General features: G+C 33.6%; 1 protein-coding gene across 1 annotated transcript; it reads left to right on the top strand.

The window, feature by feature from the left end:
* Nucleotides 1-21,178: 21,178 nt before the first annotated feature.
* LOC120172084 (two-component response regulator-like APRR7) lies at nucleotides 21,179-23,123 on the top strand. The gene is made up of 4 exons (XM_039179646.1): nucleotides 21,179-21,739; nucleotides 22,497-22,673; nucleotides 22,775-22,868; nucleotides 23,035-23,123. The coding sequence occupies exons 1-4, from the start codon at nucleotides 21,179-21,181 to the stop codon at nucleotides 23,121-23,123; spliced, it is 921 nt and encodes a 306-aa protein (XP_039035577.1).
* The last annotated feature ends 313 nt before the right edge of the window (nucleotides 23,124-23,436 follow it).

The raw sequence follows: 23,436 nt of genomic DNA, 5'->3' as shown, positions 1-23,436 counted from the left end.
CCGCAATTGATTCGATAGTGTGAACCCCACTAAATTTACAAAAAAAAAAAAAACCCCACGAACAAGAAGGCCTTGGTGGGTCATTCAACATGGCTAAAGCTAAATGTTATTCTAATCCTTGTTATCAGGGCAGATGCAAGGTGCTATGATAATGTAAATTTATAAAACTTTAGACGAAAGTAGATTATTAATAGAAAAAATAAAAAAAAATCAAAATATAAAAGAATTTTAATATTTCGGGAAAACCATCTTCCACACCAATTTAGGGGTTAAATGTTATTAATTTAAAGTATTAAATTAAAGCCATAACAAGGGAAAAGTTGAGGATTAAATTGCAAATTTTAAAAGTTTATAGCTCAGTTTCGAAAACTGTGGGAAGTTCAGGGACTTAACCTTAAATTTTACATTTTCTTGGTCAATAAAAAATAAACCCTCGATTGAGCAAGTCAAACCCTAAAATTATACCAAATTTCTTCCCTATCGGGCCTCCTCACCGGCCCAAGGATATCAGGGAGATTCTTCTACCACAAAGGGGGAAACTTCAATGATGAATCCTCATAATAATCCCAAAGACTGCCATGTCACATGTAAAACCCATTTCCCGTATATGTTTCCGTACACAAGTTATATGTGTCGCATGACTTCTAAAAACATTCACTTATTTGTAAAACCCATAAGATTTTGTTTTGAAAATAAACCAAAACATTTTAGTACAATAATAAATATTGTTGAAACATATTATAAAAATTGCAACTTTAATACATTACACAGCGGTTTCTTAAGTTCAGATACATGCCATCTAATTACCAAAAAGAGACATAATTGCCCTACATTTACTAATGAGTCAACCTTGAATTGATGATCTTTGTTGCACTCCTTACTCTGTTAGTCTTTGCTATTTCCTACATGTGAAATCAACACACGCTAAGTATTTACTTAGTGAGGAATAATAATGTAAAGGAAACATGCAATTCATACATAAGTATATCGTGACTATCAAAATCCGAAATAATTCGCATACTTCATGAGAGTCATTTTAAACATTTTCAGTTAAACCATGAGTGTTACATTTTATGTTGAAATGCACCGTTATGCATTTAATTTTCATTAGTGGCACTTTTCTGCCAAAATGCACCGTTATGCATTTAATTTTCATTAGTGATACTTTTATGCCAAAATGCACCGTTATGCATTTAATTTTCATTAGTGACACCTTTATGCCAAAATGCACCGTTATGCATTTAATTTTCATTAGTGGCACATTTATGCCCAAAATGTACCGTTATGCATTTAATTTTCATTAGTGACACATTTCTTCCAAAATGCACCATTATGCATTTAGTTTTCACTATAGAGTAGTTCTTACTCTAAAACTTATTCATAATATCATTTCTATACACATTATAAAAATATATCAAATACTGTAAAACATACATTAAATCAAAATATTAGAGGTTGACTCATTGCGAATCTTCCTCATCCCATATAATTACAATAAATGCACTCACCTGATATACCTCCCTAGTATGCTTTAATGACGTCAAACTACTCGGTAACCTTATCATTTCCCTTTTTCTTGCTTGATTCGGGAGCTTGGTTATGATCTATACAAGCATCCATTAAGTACACATACCATACCAATGTTAGTATACTCTCTATATTTATACTTTTAAATATACTCAAAAGTACTATTATATTCAATTTCTATCAAAATTCCTCATATCTTAAATTTTCCAGGCTCAATAGTATCGGTGCCCCTACCATGGTATCGATACTTCTATACTATGGTACTGATACTCCCATTCAGTATCGATACCTTTCTCTTAGTATTGATACCCACATCAGTATTGATACTAATTGCATCAGTATCAATACTGTTCATCACAATTCTTCAAATTTAAACCTATAGTATCGGTACTGTTCTTCCAGTACCGATACCTCTACCCAGATTTTCCATTTTTCAGCTCAATTTTCACCAAATATTCGTTTAAATCTCTTACTTTTACCTCAAACAATACCCTTAAACTTAACATCACTTAACCCAACTAATTATCCTCCATTTTGCTTCTTATAACATCCAAATTCTCTAAAGAACATTTCAAACTAAGAATCATACTACTTTTTCTAACATGTTTTTAATCACATCCAAGGCTTCTAATCTCTTATTTACTTCTTTGACAAGACAAATATACTAGTAAACCTCAATAAAAACTCATAATTTAACATATAATTCAAAAACCTATTTTCTTCAATCTCAAATAAATGATCTATCTCTTAGTTTTAATCCTATTTAACCCTTCCTTAAGCCTCTATAACACTCAATGTTTCAAGAACAAACCAAAAAAAGAAAGGAAAAGCTACCTAGATGAAGCCTTACCTATGGCTATAGAGGATAACACTGTCATGGGGAAGAAGAAGAAAAGATAGCTTAGTGTATTTTTCAACTTTCCCTTTTTCCCCTTTCCTTTAATACTCTAATTAAAATGAATTTTTAAATCTATTTCCCTCTAAAGGACCAAAATACCCCTTTCATTCTTCCATTCTTACTAATTTGTCTTAAACACAATTTATAAATCATTTTCTTATACTTTACCATTTATTCAATTTAATCCTCCAATTTTTTAAATCCTTTCAATATAGTCACTGACATGATATTTAGGGTATTACAATTCTCCCTCTTAAGAAAATTCATCCTCGAATTTAAGGATATACCTGATACGAAGAGGTGTGGAAACTGCTTCCTCATGTCCTCCTCTTTTTCCCAAGTAGATTCTTCTACCTTATGGTTTTGCCAAAGTACTTTAACTAGAGGAATTTTATTGTTACGTAGTTCTTTGATTTCTCGAGCCAAGATTCGCACTGGTTCTTCGTCGTAAGCCAGATATGGTCAATCTCTATCTCCCCTAATGTGATAATATGGGATGGATCTGATCAGTACCTTTTGAGCATCGACACATGAAAGACATTGTGGATCTTATCCATATCTGGAGGCAAAGCTAGCTGATAAGCTACTGGTCCGACCCTTTTCAAAATCTCATAAGGTCCAATGAATCTCGGACTCAGGTTTCTTTTCCTCTCAAATCGTAATACTTTCTTCCAGGGTAATACTTTCAGAAATACCTTGTCTCCCACTTGAAATTCAATTTCAATTCTTTTCAAATCTGTATAAGACTTTTGTCGACCGGAGGCTATCTTTAAATTATCCTGGATAACTTTCACTTTCTCCTCCATTTCTTTCATCAAATCCGGGCTAACTAGGTCTCAATCATTTAGTTCAAACCAATTTAATGGTGTTCTGCACTTCCTCCCATACAAAGCTTCATATGGGGCCATATTAATACTCGATTGGTAACTGTTATTATAAGTAAATTCTGCTAAAGGCAAATACCTTTCCCATGATCCTTTAAACTCAATCACACATGCCCTTAGTGTATCCTCTAATATATGAATAGTTCACTCTAATTTCACATCTGTCTGCGGATAAAAAGTTATGCTGAAATTCAATCGAGTACCCAATGCTTCATGCAAGGACTTCCAAAATCTTGAAGTAAACCCTGGGTCTCGATCGGACACTATCGATATAGACATTCCATGCAACCTAACTATCTCATTTACATACAATTCTGCATATTTATCCATCGAGTAATCTACTCAAGATGGAATAAAGTGAGTGTCTTGGTCAATCTGTTTACAATTACCTATATCGAGTCATTTTTACCTAGTGACAAAGGTAGGCCCAAAAAAATCCATTGTATCTCGTCCCACTTTCACTAAGGGATGGATATCGGTTGTAGCGATCCATATGGAACTTGATGTTCAGCTTTCACTTGCTGACAGGTCAAACATTTTGCAACAAGTTCTGATACAACACTTTTCATGCCAGGCCACCAATAATGACTATTTAAATATTGATACATCTTATCTATGCCTAGATGCATCGTCAAAGGACTATAATGTGCATCGGAAAGAATATCTTTCTTTAATTCTTCATTATCAAGAATACAAAGTCTTTTATGATAATATAAACATCCACCAACCCTTATTTCGAAGTCTTTGACCTCTTCTTTTTCTAGTTGCGCCATTCGTGCCAAGCATTTCTCATATCAACTTGTAGCCCTTTTACCCGATCTAAAAGCATCAGCTTTAACTTAAGTTCAGCAATCAAAAGCACCATATTCCTTTAAAGACATACGTGCATCTAAAGCCCGTAAAGTGACAAAAGTCTTTTGGCTAAGTGCATCCACTACCACATTAGCCTTTTCGAGATGATAATAAATGATCAAAACATAGTCTTTTAAAAGCTCGATCCATCTTCTCTATCTCAAATTCATTCCGTTATGAGTCAACAAGTACTTTAGACTCTTATGATCCGTATAAATATGGCACCGCTCACCATACAAATAATTACGCCAAATTTTCAAGGCAAACATGACCGCTGCCAATTCCAAATCGTGTGTCAGGTAATTTTTTCACGTGATTATTTAGCTATCTTGAGGCATAAGCCACAACTTTTCCATCTTGCAAGAGTACACATCCCAACCCATTATGAGATGCATCACTAAAGACTACATAGTCTTTACTTGACTCAGGTTGTACGAGCACTGGGGGCTTTGTTAAAATTTCTCTTTAACATTTCAAAACTTTCTTGGAATTTCTCCGTCTAAACAAAAGACTCATATTTCCTTAATAACTTAGTTAGTGATGAAACTAACATTGAGAAGTTCTTCACGAACTATCTATAATAACCAACAAGCCCCAAGAAACTCCAAACTTCTGGGATATTCTTTAGGGTTGCCAATCCACTATAGCTTGAATCTTTTTGGGATCTACTCTTCTGCCTTATGCGGAGATTATATGACCAAGGAAAGAAATCTTAGCTAACCAAAATTCATACTTAGACAATTTGACATACAACTTCTCTTCTTGAAGTGTCTGAAGAACCACTCGAAGATGAGCATCATGTTCATCTCTTGACTTGGAATACACCAAAATATCATCTATAAATACCACCACGAATTGATCCAATTAAGGTTAGAATAATCGGTTCATCAAGTCCATAAATGTTGTAGGAGCATTAGTCAATCCAAATGGCATCACCACAAACTCGTAGTGTTCATACCGAGTCTGAAAGGTTATCTTTGAAATATAATCATTTTTTATCTTTAATTGATGGTATCCCGGCCTCAGGTCTATCTTAGAGAACACTACTACGCCCTTTAGTTGATCGAACAGATCATCAATCCTCGTAAGATGATATTTATTCTTTATCATTACTTTATTTAACTGATGGTAGTCAATGCATAATCGTATAAACATGTCATTCTTTTTCACAAACAACATATGTTCCCCAAGGAGAAACATTGGGTCTCAAAAATCCCTTATCAAGTAACTCTTGAAATTGGGCTTTTAATTCTCTTAACTCTGTTGGATCCATTTGATATAGAGCTATAGAAATAGGTTCGGTACCTGGGTAAACCTCAATCTTGAATTCCACCTTACAATTTGGAGGTAATCCCTATAACTCATCAGGAAAAACTTCTAAAAACTCCCTAGCCATGAGAATATCATCTAGTCTCACTTTTGATACTCGAGTGTCTATCACATTAGCTAGGAAAGCTATACACCCTTTTGACATCATTTTTTTTGCAGTCATGGCTGATATCACATTAGCTACGATTTCTGAGCCTTCCGCATCTTTAAGAAATAATCGCTTCTTGCGACAATCGACCCATCCATGATGTGGAGACAACCAATCCATGCCCAAATGATTTCAAACTCATCGAAAGGAAACTCCATTAAGTTTGCCGAAAATACAATCCCTTGAATCTTTATTGGGCATTTTCAACATATCCGAGTTACTCTCGCACTGTGATCCATAGGGTTTACCGCTATCATCTCACTAACAATTGGTTCTAAAGGAATTATTCTTGCTCTAACCAACTTTGCACTAATTTATGAGTGTGTAGAACCAGGGTCAACTAAAACAAATACAAGCTCACCAAAAAGATGGAATGTACTTGTTATGATCTCTGGGTTATTCCGATACTAATTGGTCTTAATGTTGTAAATTCTGGCGACTCCCTGAGTCTCTTGTCGCGACATTGATTCATATTGTCCTCTGGATCTACCTCTTCCTCTACTTCTATTAGAAGCCGCCACTAATCTCTCAGATTGCGCTGAATTATCCCCAGATTTCTTAGGACAATTTCGGGTAAAGTGATCAGTCTTACCACATTGGAAACAAGATCCAATGAGTAATCTGCATACACTACAATGAAATTTACCACATGTCTGACATGGAGTTTTCTCTCCAAAGGCTCTACCCAAGTTAGCAGCAAAAGGCTGTGATTGTTTAGTTTTCTGTGAAGCTGCAGCAGAACCATATCTGTTAGTATATCAAGAACTCGAGCCCTTGCCTCACTTAGCATGATAGGGAGTGGAAGGCATTCCAACTCTTTTCCCTATTTTCATACTATGCTCTGCTGCTAGGGTCTCATCTTGAGCTCTTTCAATATCCTTGGCTTGGTTTATGACATTTTGAAAACTAGGCAAGTTCAAAGCCAACATCATCTCTTTCAACTTTAACCTCAAACCTTCAATGAACCAATCACATCGAGCCTTGTCATTGAGAACTACCTCAGTAGCAAAACGAATCAGCTTATTGTATTCCGCCTCGTACTCATGTACGGCTCGATCACCTTATTTAAAATTAAGGAACTTCAGCAACATCACCTGTCTAAACTGCTCACCAACATACTTGTTCTTAAATTCCTCAAGGAAGAACTGCTAGGTCACTTGTTTCGGTGGTGAATACATTAGGCCTATAAACGAACCGAACGCACACGAACAGAGGTATGTTCATGTTCGTTCATTTAATAAATAAACGAACTTAAACAAACACAAACATAAACGAACAATTTTTTTGTTCATGTTCGTTTATTAAGGAATATAACTTGTTCATGTTCGTTCATTTAATAAATAAACGAACATAAACGAACACGAACATAAATGAACACGAACATAAATGAACACGAACATAAACGAACATAAACGTTAGAGACCCTACCTTCCATTGTTCTTTCATGAAAAATAGTCGACAATGCAAATCAACCAAATCTACAATGATAAATAACGTAAGAGCTTATTAACAGTGATGAAATGTTTGAAGATATCAAATATTTTGATCGATATTTTAAAGATATTAAATTATTCACACGACTTTAATTTAACGCTATAACATTTATCTTAGTGTTACATGATTACATATGAACAATCATTTTCCACTACGTTATTCTAATAAATTCGCCGGCTAAAAGTTTTGTGACATCAATGTCAGACTTTAGTGAGGTTTGCTAATAATGGTCCTTTCCGTTGGCAGAGTAGAAATTTTAACAACATAAAGATTTCGAATGGTACAAATTGGACTACAAGGCAATAACATAGATCCGAAATCCCTTCGATGCTACATATCGTAACTGATATTATTGCTAAACCACCATTCAAAATTTTAATGTACCTAAAGTCTACTCCACAACTAAAGGTCAAGAACTATGAAAACAAAAGTTCATTGTCAAAGTGTATTTTCTACTTATTAATGGGTTCTTCTTGGAAAACCCATTACTTCCGCTATTACACTCTTTTTCAAAAATTGCATAGAAACCTTTGTTTTGTTTTCTGGAAAATTCTATATATTTTTCTCTTTACTGATGCTCATATACTTTTGATTGTTACCTTTATCTTCCCATCTATTTCTAGAAAGAAGTATAATGTTTTCTTGAGTTTTAGATATGAAGATACCCGCAATAACTTTACTTATCAACTATTAAGCCAAATAAAACAGAGAAAGAGATGAAAACAGACCTGTCAAACTTCAGATTGCACTATAATATAACTTGTTTTGAAGCTTTCAGCGATCGTCTCCACTCTCTAGTGAACACTAGGGTTTGGGAAAAAAAGGGGGGAAATGAATATAGGTGCGAGGTACCTCACATGTTAACATATTGAATTTAATCTCCAAATAAAATTGGGTTAATTATGGACTTGATCATCAGAATATCATATTAATTAATATTTTTAAGATACTTACAAATTGGTCACCAAAATTAATTTAAGAAGATTGAGTTAAACATAAATGAATGAACATAAACGAACATAACCGAACGAACATAAACGAACATAACCGAACGAACATAAACGAACATAACCGAACGAACATAAACGAACATAACCGAACGTTCACGAACATAAATGAACGAACGAGACCTATGTTCATGTTCGTTCATTTAATTAAACGAACACAAAATCTTGTTCATGTTCGTTCATTTAATAAATAAACGAACATAAACGAACTTCCCGCCGTACGGTTCATGAACGGATCGCTGAACGTTCAGTTCATTTACAGGCCTATAATACATCGTAGTATTTGACTACCATACTCAACCTGATCCCCGAAGTAAATATACAACTCCATCCAACTTTTCAAAATCCGAGCAGTGAAAACTTTCAAGTATACTATAACATCATTTAACCATAAGTCAGCCTCCATAGGACTCTCATCTTCTTCTCCCCAGAACTCTGAAGCTCCCAAACTCTTTAGCTCTTTTGGGATCAACATCTTCGGTGCTGGAGGAGCAAGAGGAGGTGGAGAAGGTTGAAATCGGGTCAATATAACATCGGGAGTTTGCATAAAAGCTCCAAACTCAGGCATCAGCATCTCCTGATCTGCAGACGCATTAGCATTTTCAGATGAAATCGACTGCTTACTATTAGCCTCGTAACTTTCGCTAGCAGTTCATTCTCTAATTTCTTGTTCCCCCGCTCTTCGCGAGTTCAAAGATTCTGACATCTAAAAGGACATACATAATAATAACACTAAAGTTAGTAAGGAGTGTCATCAATCACACTCTAATGACACCATATCAATAACCTTGACAATCTTAATGACATGTAATCTCTTTTTCTAATTTCAAATAAAACTGGTTTCAGTTGAGAATCGGCTAAACCTGTAGCTCTGATACCAATAAATGTAACACACATTTCCCGTATATGTTATCGTACACAAGTCATGTGTGTAACATGACTTTTAAAAATATTAACTTATTTGTAAAACCCATAAGATTTTGTTTTGAAAATAAACCAAAATATTTTAGTACAATAATAAAGCATTCGTTGAAACATATTATAAAAATTGCAACTTTAATACATTCCAGAGCGATTTCTTAAGTTTAGATACATGCCATCTAATTACCAAAAAGATACATAATTGTCCTACAGTTACTGATGAGTCAACCTTGAATTGATGACCTTTGTTGCATTCCTTACTCTGTTAGTCTTTGTTATTTCCTACATGTGAAATTAACACACGTTAAGTATTTACTTAGTGAGGCATAATAATATAAAGAAACATTCAATTCATACATAAGTATATCGTGACTATCAAAATCCAAAATAATTCGCATACTTCATGAGAATCATTTAAACCTTTTCAGTTAAACCATGAGTGGCATCTTTTATGCCGAAATGCACCGTTATTCATTTAACTGTCATTAGTGGCATTTTTCTGCCAAAATACACCGTTATGCATTTAATTTTCATTAGTGACATATTTCTGCCAAAATGCACTGTTATGCATTTAATTTTTATTAGTGGTACATTTCTACCAAAATGCACCATTATGCATTTAATTTTCATTAGTGGCACTTTTCTGCCAAAATGCACCGTTGTGCATTTAATTTTCATTAGTGGCATTCTTCTGCCAAAATGCAGCATTATGCATTTAATTTTCATTATAGAGTAGTTCATACTCTAAAATTTATTCATAATATCATTTCCATACACATTATAAAAATATATCAAATACTGTAAAACATAAATTAAATCAAAATATTAGAGGTTGACTCATTGCGAGTCTTCCTCATCCCATATAATTACAATAAATGCACTCACCTGATATACCTCCCTAATATGTTGTAATGACGTCCAACTACTCGACAACCTTATCATTTCCCTTTTTCTTTCTTTATTCGGGAGCTTGGTTATGATCTACACAAGCATCCATTAAGTACTAATACCATACCAATGTTAGTATACTCTCTACATTTATACTTTTGAATATACTCAAAAGTACTATTATATTCAATTTATATCAAAATTCCTTCTATTTTAAATTTTCCAGGCTCAATAGTATCGATACCCCTATCATGGTATCGATACTTCTATAAGATGGTACCGATACTCCCTTTCAGTGTCGATACCATTTCTGCATTTTAGAATCCATGTTATCGATACCTTTGTCTTAGTATCGATACCCACATCAGTATCAATATTAATTGCATCAATATCGATAATGTTCATCCTAATTCTTCAAATTTAAACCTATAGTACCGATACCTCTACCCATATTTTTCATTTTTCAGCTCGATTTTCACCAAATTTTCGTTTAAATCTCTTACTTTTACCTCAAACAATACCCTTAAACTTAACATCACTTAACCCAACTAAAGTTCCTCCATTTAGCTTCTTATAACATCCAAATTCTCTAAAGAATGTCTCAAACCAAGAATCATACTACTTTTTCTAAGATGTTTTTAATCACATCCAAGGCTTCTAATCTCTTATTTACTTATTTGACAAGTCAAACATACTAGTAAACCTCAATAAAAACTCATAATTCAACATATAATTCAAAAACCCATTTTCTTCAATCTCAAATAAATCATCAATCTCTTAATTTTAATCCTATTTAACCCTTCTTTAAGCCTCTATAACACTCAAGGTTTTAAGAACAAACCAAAAATGAAATGAAAAGATAACTAGATGAAGCCTTATCTTTGACTATGGAGGATAACACTGTCATGGGGAAGAAGAAGAAAATATAGCTTAGTGTATTTTTCAACTTTCCCCTTTTCCCCTTTCCTTTAATACTCTAATTAAAATGAATTTTTAAATCCATTTCCTTCTAAAGGACCAAAATACCCCTTTCATTCTTCCATTCTTATTAATTGGTCTTAAACACAATTTATAAATCATTTTCTTATACTTTACCATTTATTCAATTTAATCGTCTAAATTTTTAAAACCTTTCAATATAATCATTGAGTTGATATTTGGGGTATTACATCACATACCTAGATAAGGAGAATAAATAAAAAATGGAGAGCAAAATAAAACAACTGGAGGAACACATAATGGTGGTAAAAGGGGATGACCATTTGTATGGGTTTGAAATTTTTGAACTAAGTTTGGTTCTAGATTTAATCTTGCCCCTCAAGTTCAAGGCTCCAGACTTTAAGAAGTTTGATAGGAATAGTTTCCCTTAGGCTTATATTATTATGTTTTACCAAAAGATGATTAGATACGTAGCAAATGACCAATTCTTGATCAATTTTTTCCATGAAAGCTTGACATGATTAGCTATCCGTTAGTATAATCCGTTGGATAAAGCATGTATTAAGTCATGGAAGGATTTAGCGAAATCTTTCTTGGAAAAATCTGAATACGTAAAGGACATGAGACTCGACTATGTCATGTTACAAAATATGGAGAAGAAGCCTAATGAAAACTTTTGGCAATACGCATAATGTTGGAAAGATATTGTGTATACCCTTAAAGCTCCATACTTTAGGCGTTTAGTTGCAATCACTACTGGTAGCTTTGTTGATGTGGTCATGGCTAGGGATATGGTATAAATTGCTATAAAACAAGAGAAAATTAGGGAAGTGAATCCCATAGTAGGTCGATCACAAAGAATAAAGAAGGAGAGGCTAATAATGTGAACGCCTATGATTCTAGAAAAGATATCACTGCCTCTTGATCGAAGTTAACCACAATTGCATCATCAAATCCTCTAAGGGAATACTCAATAGAGCCAAAAATAAAAGGAGAATGCGAACAATAAATACACCTGAATATGTTGTTTGCATAGTCTAGTTATTCTACGGAAGAAAAAACTCAATAGAGCTCGTCATAACGTGGAAATGGTAAATCTCTTCCGTAACCTTCCAGTGTTTAACTTGACGAGAGTCTATTATTATCATAACATGATTCTAGTTAACACTAATATCAAAAGTATGGTTAAAAACTATAAGAGACCTTTTAAATTTGAGTCAACTCGGTTCACTCATGAAGAGTTTGAAATGATCTTTGACCTAGCCTAGAAGAAACAAAAAGAATCTCTCGTTCAAGTTGTGAAGGAAATGAAGAATGACATCAAAGATTGAAAGAAATAACTTTTGGGAACATTTTTAAACAAAAGATCTTGGTCAAACGCCTGAAACGAATCCAAAGATCCCTAAATTACCTTCATTCTACCCAACTTCAAGAGCTTCAAAGACCCCTTAATGAGGAATATCATCAGTTTCTTACCTAAGAGGAAATTCTTTGGCTTCAAAAGTTTGGACTTGATTGGATATTGAAATGAAAGAGTAAGAATAAATTCTTTCAACTTACCACCATTTTTAGATGCAAGCAAAATATGATACTAGTCTACACAGGGTGAACGACTGAATTAATTAGAAATAAGTCTTTTGCCAACATGTAATAAATTAGTACAAAGATTTTTTTGCTAGAAAGCTTATAAGGAACTTGAGAAGGACTATGAAAAATTTATGCCAAGACTTAGAGAGGTGGACATAACATTATGAACCCGATTTCTATGGAGGAAGTCCCTGATGCAATGTTTTCAACGAATGACTTGAAAACGCCTGAGCCGGATGTAATAAAACCTATCTTTTATAAGTAGAATTTAGCCACTACAAAGAATACACTTTTAAGTTTTACTAATATATACATGATATCGGGGAGGATGGATCATAAAATTCTCAAAGTTCTTGTACTCATTTCAAAGTCTAACACAACTAATGGGATCATCTATTTTCGCTCGATCAGCTTTTTAAACACATCTTATAAGATCTTCTTCAAGATCTTGATTCATCGTCAGTGAGATTTACTTCAAAGCTTAATTGTCCCTTTCCAAAACAACTTCCTCATGGGAGAGAAATATGTCGGATAACATCTTGATTGTGTAAGAGATGGTACATTCGATGATGAATCTTCAATGGAGAAAAGGGGATACAATCATAAAAATTGATCTCCAGAAAACGTATGATAATGTAAATAAATTTTCCTTCAAAAAAATTTCGTGACTTTAATTTCCTGGAAATGCTGATAGAAATTATTATGTTCTGCATTAAGTCTTGCACAACAGAACTACTCTGGAACGATGAAATCATGGAGAGTCTGGAACCTAAGAAAGGTCTTCGGCAGAGAGACCCATTGGCGTCATACATGTTCATTTAGTTATAGAAAAATAGGAGAGTTGGGAATGAAAGTTGTTTAAAAGCTCAAGAGAAATTAAGATAAACCATCTTTTCTTCACCAACGATCTACTACTATTCACAGAGGAAATGTTGATCAAATGAATGTTATACATGTTGTTTAAATTAGGTTATCGGATTTGTAGACCTAGAGGTAAACTTACTAAAAATTATAAGCTCTTTGTTTCCTCGAATATTAATCCAGATAAATAAAAAATACTTGTTTTGTGGCATTCCCTTCACGGATGATTTAATAACCTATTTGGGAGTTCCAATAATCTATAAAAGGGTAAATTCAGGCACCTATGTGTCACTAATCACTAATGTCATGAAGAAATTAGCAAGATGGAAGAGTAAAATCCTCTCCATGGAGGGAATGAGAACACTCATTCAATCAGTCTCGGGTTTTTAGCACTGCGATGATCCAACACCTCGTAGAGTAATGGTGAAACTCAACGACATTTGAAGCACTAAATATAGAGATGCCTTGTAACACCATAGTTTGGTACAACACACAGTCGACCGGTTAGAACGTAATACAAGGCCACCGAAGTAGCATCCCAAAAATTTTATTTTAAAACGCCCATAATATAATGATTAACAACCATTTGAATACCATGAAATCATACAAAATAAATATAAGTTTTACAGTAATGGAGAGCTCTCAAAATAAATATATCAAAAGTAAAATCGAGTATTTAAAATTAGTTACAACTGAAGTACATGAAAGTCTATAAATTATACATGCCCTCTAATAAAATAGAATCAAGACGTACTGTAATAGCTTGGTTGTCTGGAATATCTGCAAGCGACTGGCTCCTCGAGTGCTCCACCTAAAGAGCTTCGAATGGAAACACAATTCTGACTGCTGAGCTCACTAGCCTAGTGCCATACAAACAACAATGCCTTACTAAAAGTGTTCACAAATGCTCAGGATAACATAAGGACAAATGAAGTGAGTATGCCGTGTACTCACAGTATTCTAGGGTAAACATCATTGTACAATTGAGGGATTACTGCATCTTAGAGATCACATACCCGTTTAGTCTACGAGGGCTGTGAATCCAGAATTTATACATCGGATTCGATACCCAACTAACTCACCCTTTGTGAGTGTTGAGGCCTTGTGCCATGGTTAGTCTTAAGTGCCTTGTGCACTACCTAAGGATATCCGAACAATCTATACTTCGTAGCTATTGTCAACCACTAAAATAACTCTGGTGTACTAGCTATTTTCCCGAATGTCAAACAAGGCTAGTATTATGTCATCTTATTCGGTATTGTTTCTAGTTGTACTTGAATCATAATTATTGGTTCTCACTTAGAGTTTTATTCAAATATATCATAGCGTTCTTAGGTACCTCAACCTGACTCCTAATTCAGAAGGCTTCCTGCCTGAAAATATACGCAGGTATCGGTACTCACCCTTGAGTATCGATACTACTAGGTTAATAATGTAGAATTTCAAGGGGAAATATATATATTGATGGACCAGTATCAATATTGGGATTGATACTTCAGCGAGTACCAGTACCAAATTTGACTACTGGAATTTGCTAAGTTTACATGATATTGATACCACCCTACGAGTATCAATACTAGATCACCAATATTGATACCCTATGAAGGGGTATCAATGCTTCCCTTCCCAAAAAACCCTTTGTTCTTGTATTTGAAGAACAATATAGGTAATGTTCCTTCAGTACTGATACTCGAGCCAAAAATGCCTTATTTAGGCACGAAAATGACCATGTAAACTACTCTAACAGCTTTACTGAGGTTCCATAGTGTTATTACAGTCTTATGTGAGTTATAAGGTGTTGAATTATGTTTCGATATAACAAATTTAAAGGCAAAATGTTTTTGGACTTGAATTGAATTTATTAAGGTTTTAAAAAGGTTTCAAAAATAATTCAAAGTCCATTAAATTCGGATTTGAGCAAAAATGCTGAAGGGTGTCAAAGTGCATCCATGCACCCCTACAGTGCATCCATGCACCCCTGCAGTGCATCCATGCACCTACACTAGTGCATCGATGCACCATGCAGTGCATCCATGCACCTACACTAGTGCATCGATGCACCATGCAGTGCATCCATGCACTCCATTTCGAATGTACTTAGTGCATCGATGCATCCTTATGTGCATCGATGCATCCTGCTGTGCATCGATGCATCCTGTTGTGCATCGATGCATCCTGTTGTTCATCTATGCATCCTTTTGTACATCCATGCACGAAGGTTGCAACGGCTAGTTTATTTGAATTTAATGAAGGGGTATCGATGCACCATGATAGTGCACGATGTACCATGTTATGGACAACCTTTTTGAGTAGAAAAATAATCCCCAACAGCTATATACAACATCAAACACATTCCAATCTATAAATACAAGCTAAGGACACTTGAAGAAGCAAGAGAACAACTATCCAAGCAATCAAACACAAGAGAAGAGTTTTTTCATTCTTATTTCATCTTTCTCTTGTAAATATTTTGTTCTTGTGAGCTCAATCTTGTAAACACCTACCTTAGAGAGGTTTTCTTTTACTTATTTTATTCTTTTGTAAAGGGGAAAGGTTCTAGCTTATCCGTGTAAAAGCTAGGGAAAGGTTTTAGTTTAGCCCGGAAAAACTAGGGAGTTGTAAGGTTATCGTCCTCAAAAGTAAGAACAAATTAGTGAATTTGTTGGAAAATCCTTGGTAAGGAGCTAAGGTAGTGGACGTAGACTTTGGTTTAGAAAGTCCAACCACTCTAAATCGCTGTGCAATTTTCTATCTTTCAATCTCCTTACTCCCTAAACTCAAAAACCGTTCCGACCCCTCTTTACAGACCATTCCGATTATCGAATCGAGCTTCCGAAAATCTCAATAATTGGCATCAGAGCCTAACTCGTTAAGAAGGTTTAACCACCTTGAGACGATCCTCGAAGAAGCTCTACCAATTCCCGACACAACCGAGAAGATGACTTCCACCTCCAGCTCGTTCCACATGGAAGATCCCTACCAACCGACAAACCTCCATACTTCAATGGAGTTAACTATCATCATTGGAAGAAATTAATGAAGGTATTCATCCAATCCAATGATCTTGATGCATGGGAGATAATCGAGAACGACTACTCTTCTCCAAAGAAGAAGGAGAAGTGGAGTGACAAAGAACATAAGAAAGCTCAACTTAATGCTAAGGCAATGCACATGATATTGTGTGCATTTTGTCCTAAAATCTATGAAGGAGTTTCTTCGTGTTCAAGAGCAAAGAAGCTTTGGAATAAGCTTGAGGAAATCCATGGAAACAAGAAAGAAGAACCAACAAAGGTGGTGTCTCTAATGGATCGTGAAGAGCCCAAGGTATCTTCTAACTCAAATGAATTTAATTCATATACGTTTGATGAGTTACAAGATGCTTTTAATAGGTTATATTCGGAGTTTGAGACCATGAACTCCAAATATAAGAAAATGATTTCAAAATTTAAAATTGAAAACGATTTTCTTTTGAAAACAAAAATAGATTTTGAAAGCCAAAATAAAATTTTGAAAAATGATTTAGAGCTTTCAAAAATAAAAATTGAAAGTTTTGAAAAAGAAAATTTTGATTTAAAAGTTAAGCTTGAATTCTTAACAAAAGAAAAAGAAATCATTTTAAATAATTCATTTAGTTCAATAATGACAATATGCTCACATTGTCATTATCATGGTCATAAGGAGCATACTTGTCCTTTGAAGAAATGAAAACGTTTTAAAATTAGACAAGTATGGATTTTGAAAGGAACAAGGGGTATTCAAACTAACGTTCAAGGATCCAAAGAAATTTGGATACCAAAATCAAATAAATGCCTCTTGTAGGTGTGTGAGAGCAATGATGATGAAAATGATGATATTCAAGATGCTCTAGCCACACTTGAAAAAGGAATAGGTAACCTCTAAGCTTAATGCTATTAATTTTGGTTATTTGGTTGCTCATTTGATTTTAAGCATGCATGAGTTTTGGTTTTAAATGATTATGCATCATTGTTTTAATCTCATTATGTTGAAAAGATGGTTATGATGAACATTTTAAAGTTATATTAATTTTTAAGAATTTTTAGTTCATCATAATAAAATTTTGGTCAAAATTGGTTTTAATGCAAATGATATCTCTCTAACAATTGATATCAAATTTTCAAATACTTTGATTTTACAAATTTTAAATTTTTTACCTAAACTTGAAAGTTTATGCATGTGGTTTAAATGAAAAATGATATCTCTCTAACAATTGATATCAAAAATTTTGAAATGCATAATATTTTTGGAAAACTTTATGCATATGATCTTAAATTCAATAATTGGTATTGCATAAAGTATTTTAGACTTGGATTCATTGAATTTCATGTATTACTAACATGTTTGTTATTATTTGTTGAAATTCAATTTTGTTTAAGTGTCATGATCCTAAAAGCTTAATTTTGTTTGGAATGCATTTATTGAGGGGGAGCTTTGATTTTTCAAATTATTTTTAAAATTTCAAAAATACTACTTACTCTCCAAAGTTATTTTGAACATCAAAGATTGAATTATTTCTGATATAACAAAAAGGGGGAGAAGTTTTGGTTTGAAAAATTCAATTTCTTAATGAAAAAGGGGAGCTTATTATTTTCATATATTTTAAAATAATTGGTAACAATTGATATCATTTTGTTAACAATTGGTATCTTTTTCATTAAACATTTTATTAAGGGGGAGTTTTTCCAAAAACAATTTTTCAAATGTTTTGTTATATCAAAAAGGGGGAGGTTGTTGAATTATGTTTCGATATAACAAATTTAAAGGCAAAATGTTTTTGGACTTGAATTGAATTTATTCAAGGTTTTAATAAGGTTTCAAAAATAATTCAAAGTCCATTAAATTGGATTTGAGCAAAAATGCTAAAGGGTGTCAAAGTGCATCCATGCACCCCTGCAGTGCATCCATGCACCTGCACTAGTGCATCGATGCACCATGCAGTGCATCCATGCACTCCATTTCGAATGCACTTAGTGCATATATGTATCTTGATGTGCATCGATGCATCCTGCTGTGCATCGATGCATCCTACTGTGCATCGATGCATCCTGCTGTGCATCGATGCATCCTGCTGTGCATCCATGCACGAAGGCTGCAACGGCTAGTTTATTTGAATTTAATGAAGGGGTATCGATGCACCATGATAGTGCACCGATGCACCATGTTATGGGCAGCCTTTTGGAGTAGAAAAATCATCCCCAAACGGCTCCAAAACATCCCCAAGGGCTATATACAACATCAAACACATTCCAAGCTATAAATACAAGCTAATGACACTTGAAGAAGCAAGAGAACAACTATCCAAGCAATCAAACACAAGAGAAGAGTTTTTTCATTCTTATTTCATCTTTCTCTTGTAAATATTTTGTTCTTGTGAGCTCAATCTTGTAAACACCTACCTTAGAGAGGTTTTCTTGTTTACTTATTTTATCTTTTTGTAAAGGGGAAAGGTTCTAGCTTATCCCGTGTAAAAGCTAGGGAAAGGTTCTAGTTTAGCCCGGAAAAACTAGGGAGTTGTAAGGTTATCTCTTTGTCCTCAAAAGAAAGAGCAAATAGTGAATTTGTTGGAAAATCCTTGTTGAGGAGCTAAGGTAGTGGACGTAGACTTTGGTTTAGAAAGTCGAACCACTCTAAATCGCTGTGCAATTTTCTATCTTTCAATCTCCTTACTCCCTAAACTCAAAAACCGTTCTGACCCCTCTTTACAAAACGTTCCAGTTGTCGAATCGAACTTCTGAAAATCCCAACATAAGGGTCATAAAGAAGGCTTAGAACATGCTAAAAACATCAAACATGAAATCTACCATGAATGCTTACACAAGCTTAATACTCAACTCCACAACAGAATGTATCCCTAATGACTCACAAATGGTATGAAAGAGTTGTAAATTTGTTACCTTAGCTTCCTAACAACTGGAAACTCCTTCAAATCACCCAAGGTGCAAGTTTCCCTTCCCTTTGAACTTAGAGCCTTCTCCCACCTCTTGTAATAATAAAAAAAGGTATATGAGTTACTAACTCATTTAAAAGCTTATGAAGGAGTCAAAACATTTCCTATAACTAAAATCTCTCCAAAATTAGGTTGATTCCCTGAAACCTTAAACCCCTACTAAACCCATATTTGGCTATAAATGTTTAAACCTTGTGTTTGGGGGCTTAATTTGAAGCTCTTGAAGTGGTGGTTTATATTCTTACCTTAGAATCCTTGGACTATGGTTGAAGAACTAAAAGCTTTCACCTTTGTTCAACTCTTGGAGAGGAAAGGAAATGAGAGAATAAAGAAAGAAGACAAGGGAATGTGGTGGAAATGAGGAAGGGAAATCTGACGTGATTCATCAAACTATTAAGGGGATTCAACTTTTATTTCAAACATGAGTCTAATTGCTCTTTTGGTCCTCCACTTCTTTGCTAAGGTTAAAACACCATTTTTATCTCATATTGGACTTAAACCAAGCCCAGAACCACTCAAATTAGGGCCAAGGTCTCCTATAAGCTAAATTATTCATTTTGAGGCCCTAATGGTTAAGCCCGAAACTCTTAACCCGAGATTTGGGGCGTTACATACATTGTTTCTCTCAACTGTGTAATGGTGTTGTATTTAAGATGACTTGGCAATTATTATCTTTAATTTGTTGTTGATATATGCTAATATGTATTTCAATGCCTTAAATTGTTAAGTTGCTTTGTTGAAGTACCATTTACAATAAGATGTTATAGAAAAGTGTTTATAATCAGTTGTAATCGTAATTTTCTATTTAAAATTCGTTTAATAAAATCTTGTAAGATAATATTTCATATTCTCTCAATTAATTTCATCTTATAGATTTTTCTATTGATTCTTAACTCATCATTAAAAACCAAGATTTTGAAACTAAAGAAATCAATAAAATTGTTTGGCCATATAGGTTATCAAGGTGGAGAATTTAGGTATTTATATTGGATTATAAAGCTTTGGCAAATTAAAGAAGATGACCAATCGAGAAATTATTGTAGAGGAAAAAGAAAAAGGATAGGAAATTTGAGGTTTTAACCAAATATTTAAGATGATGACCAAATTGATAGAATTTAGAACAAATTGATAAAATGCATAAGTTTAAAGACTAAAATTGTTAATATACCAAACTACATCATCTTTGTTGTTTTTTTAATCGGTGACCAAAATAAAAACGAAACGTGACATTAGGCATAACTTTATCCAAAAAATAATTAAATAACTAAAAAAATATATGAATAGATCACGTACCAAATAGACAATTTACCTTAAAATATTCAAACTAAGAATGTAATTTTTACTTTATACAATAGTAATTAAATTTCAAGTAGTCAAAATTAATTACAGGGGTGTATCTAAGGGTGGGCCTACCTAGGCCATGGTCCACCCCAAACCTCAAAAAAATTTTCTTAAATGAGTATATATAAGTTATATTTAAAAATTATATTAATCTAGTAGATATATTTTTTAGATTCATTTTAAATATATAGTTATTATTATGTTTTTAAATTAAAAAATTTATTAATTATGCATAATTTTTCATTATATATATATATATTGGTCCATCCAATATCTTTTTTCTGTATTGGTGGCTGCTGTTTACGCATTTCTCAATCTTATTTAGAAGCCAATTCTTGAGGTCGGTTATATATATGTATTGTTTGGAAGGAAAAAAACCTTTGTCTTGTTCTTGCATGAATGTAGCGTAAATGCTTCGATAAGTAAACTCGACACACTCTATCCAGTCGTGTTTTGTCGGCCGAATAGAAATATCAACCCAATTTTCTCCTTGTTTGGGGTTCAATTCAATCAAGAATTGGTCAATTTAGTTCTCAAATGTCTTACAATATTTCAGTTTCTGAAGGGTCTTCTTCCTTCAGCCGCTATAAAATGGTTTCTCCGGCGACGTTGGACGAGCACTTACTCTTTGATCTTCCTTTCTCTCCTCTCTACGAAGATTCATCCGATTACAATCTTCAAGCTTTGATGAACCAACAAAACCCAATCGATGAATCCACTTGTTCTTCAGATCAATTGGTTTCATTTTCAGGGCCACCGTTAACGGACCAGCTTGAAAATCTCAGCCTTTATCAGACCAACCACTTTCAATCTCTTTCATTTGATCCAAATGTAGGAAACGGGTACCGGAGCTTCAGAAGCTTGAATTTTGCAGCAGTTAAACATGAACAATGTCAAATGGATTTCGATTCAGCTTACAGTACTGATGTAGAAAATGCAGCAAATTCTTCTGAAGCAGAGTCTAACTCTTTATTCCGACCTCTTTTTGATTCTCTCATAGATTCACAGAATTTCCCAGGGGAAGCCGCGTCCAGCTTGCCGGAGAACACCTTTTTCGCCGGACATATGAGGAAGGTTTCCAGCACTGGCTACTTAGTGGTATCCATTTCTTGACTCTTTTCTTTTTCCTTTACTTTTAGCATAATAAGAAGGGTAAGCTAAATATCTAGTCACTCAATTATTCTCGTGATTCCATTTTGGTCATTTAATTATTTATCTTCAAAATCATATCTAATATTACATTTTAGTCATTCACCATTAAAAATTAACGTTGATGTAATTGTGTCATCATAAGATAATATCACATAATCAATAAAAAATTATCACGTCATTAGTTTTATTAGTTTTTTAATGGAGGGTGATCAAAATTTAACCACAATCTAACATTATGTATGATTTAAAAAAACATTGGGTGACCAAAACAAAACCCCATGAATAATTGGATGACTAAATATATAGTTTACCCTAATACAAAAAATGTCTCTAACATTTAATTAAATACTTATTTTAGTTTTTTATTCTTTTTTTCTTTTAGAGAATTTTAGCCCACAATATTTTATTTTCAGATAAAAAACTCTTAATATTTAATTAAATAATCATTTTAACCCAAATTATATTTTTAGAATATTTTGACCCTAAACGTTTATTTCAAGGTAAAATAGCTCATATTTTGAAATATTGATCCTTTGTTAGATAATAAATTTTATCTGTTAAAGGGGTTTTTATCTTAAAATAAAATATCAATTATTAAAATATTAAAAAGATTAAAGTAATTATTTATTCAGTTATATATATACTGTGCCTTTGTTTTTGTTTATTACATCAACTGGAATCTTATTTGTTGTTGGCAATTTAGAATATGAGAAACGTGAGTGGCAACCAAAGGTCAAATCAAAGCACATTAACAGTAGAGAAGTCGTTAATGGAGGAAGCGCCGTTCAAAGTGGGGCGATACAACCCAGAAGAGAGACAAGAGAGGATTTCAAAGTACAGAGCAAAGCGTAATCTAAGGAACTTCAACAAAACAATTAAGGTTTTCTCCTCTTCTTTTTTTTTATTAAAAAAAAAAATCAAAATGAGCAATTACTGTTTTCGTTTGATTACTGCACTAATTTGTTCGATTGTGTTATAAAGTATGCATGCCGGAAAACACTGGCAGACAACCGTCCCCGTATACGTGGCAGATTCACCCGCAACGATGAAAATGTGGAGACCCCCAAAGCAACATGTAATTCAAACAGAGTTTCTGAGTATAATTGGTTGTTCCAAAAGCATCTTTCTCGTTTTTCAAAATCTGTTTTCAGCAAAATAAACGAAGCCGATGGGTTAATTTATGATAAAAGACGTGAAAATTGTAACTCTTTTCCCATTTTAATTAATGCATTGATTTGCAGGGTTGCATGAGGTGGAGGATGAGATAATGGAAAGAGGAGCTTTTAACGACAGTTTCAGCCAGTATCACCATCACCATGCTTACTTTTGAAAGCTTTAGGAAGATAGCATTTCGTAGGCTCTATTTAGGAGTTGGGTACATCTCGTATCAAAATCTCATTCTGTGACTGAAAATTTTAAGTGTTTTAATCCCAAATGGAACCTTTGTAAGTTCATACCGCAATTTATGAGAGAGGAAAATGTAACTCCAGAGAGTAAGAATAAACATATCAAAATTTTGAAATGATTAGAGAATTTTGTTTTAAATCAATATTTAATCTATTGATCGATTAATCTATAATTATATATTGCATATTATAAGATACTACCTCCCAATCTATTTTGTTATATTCATAATATCAAGA

The sequence above is a fragment of the Hibiscus syriacus genome, unplaced genomic scaffold (assembly GCF_006381635.1).
Source record: "Hibiscus syriacus cultivar Baekdansim isolate YM2019G1 unplaced genomic scaffold, ASM638163v2 tig00111841_pilon, whole genome shotgun sequence".
Lineage (NCBI taxonomy): Eukaryota > Viridiplantae > Streptophyta > Magnoliopsida > Malvales > Malvaceae > Hibiscus > Hibiscus syriacus.
Note: the sequence above shows the minus strand (reverse complement) of the source record. Positions and strands in the feature narration are given on the sequence as shown.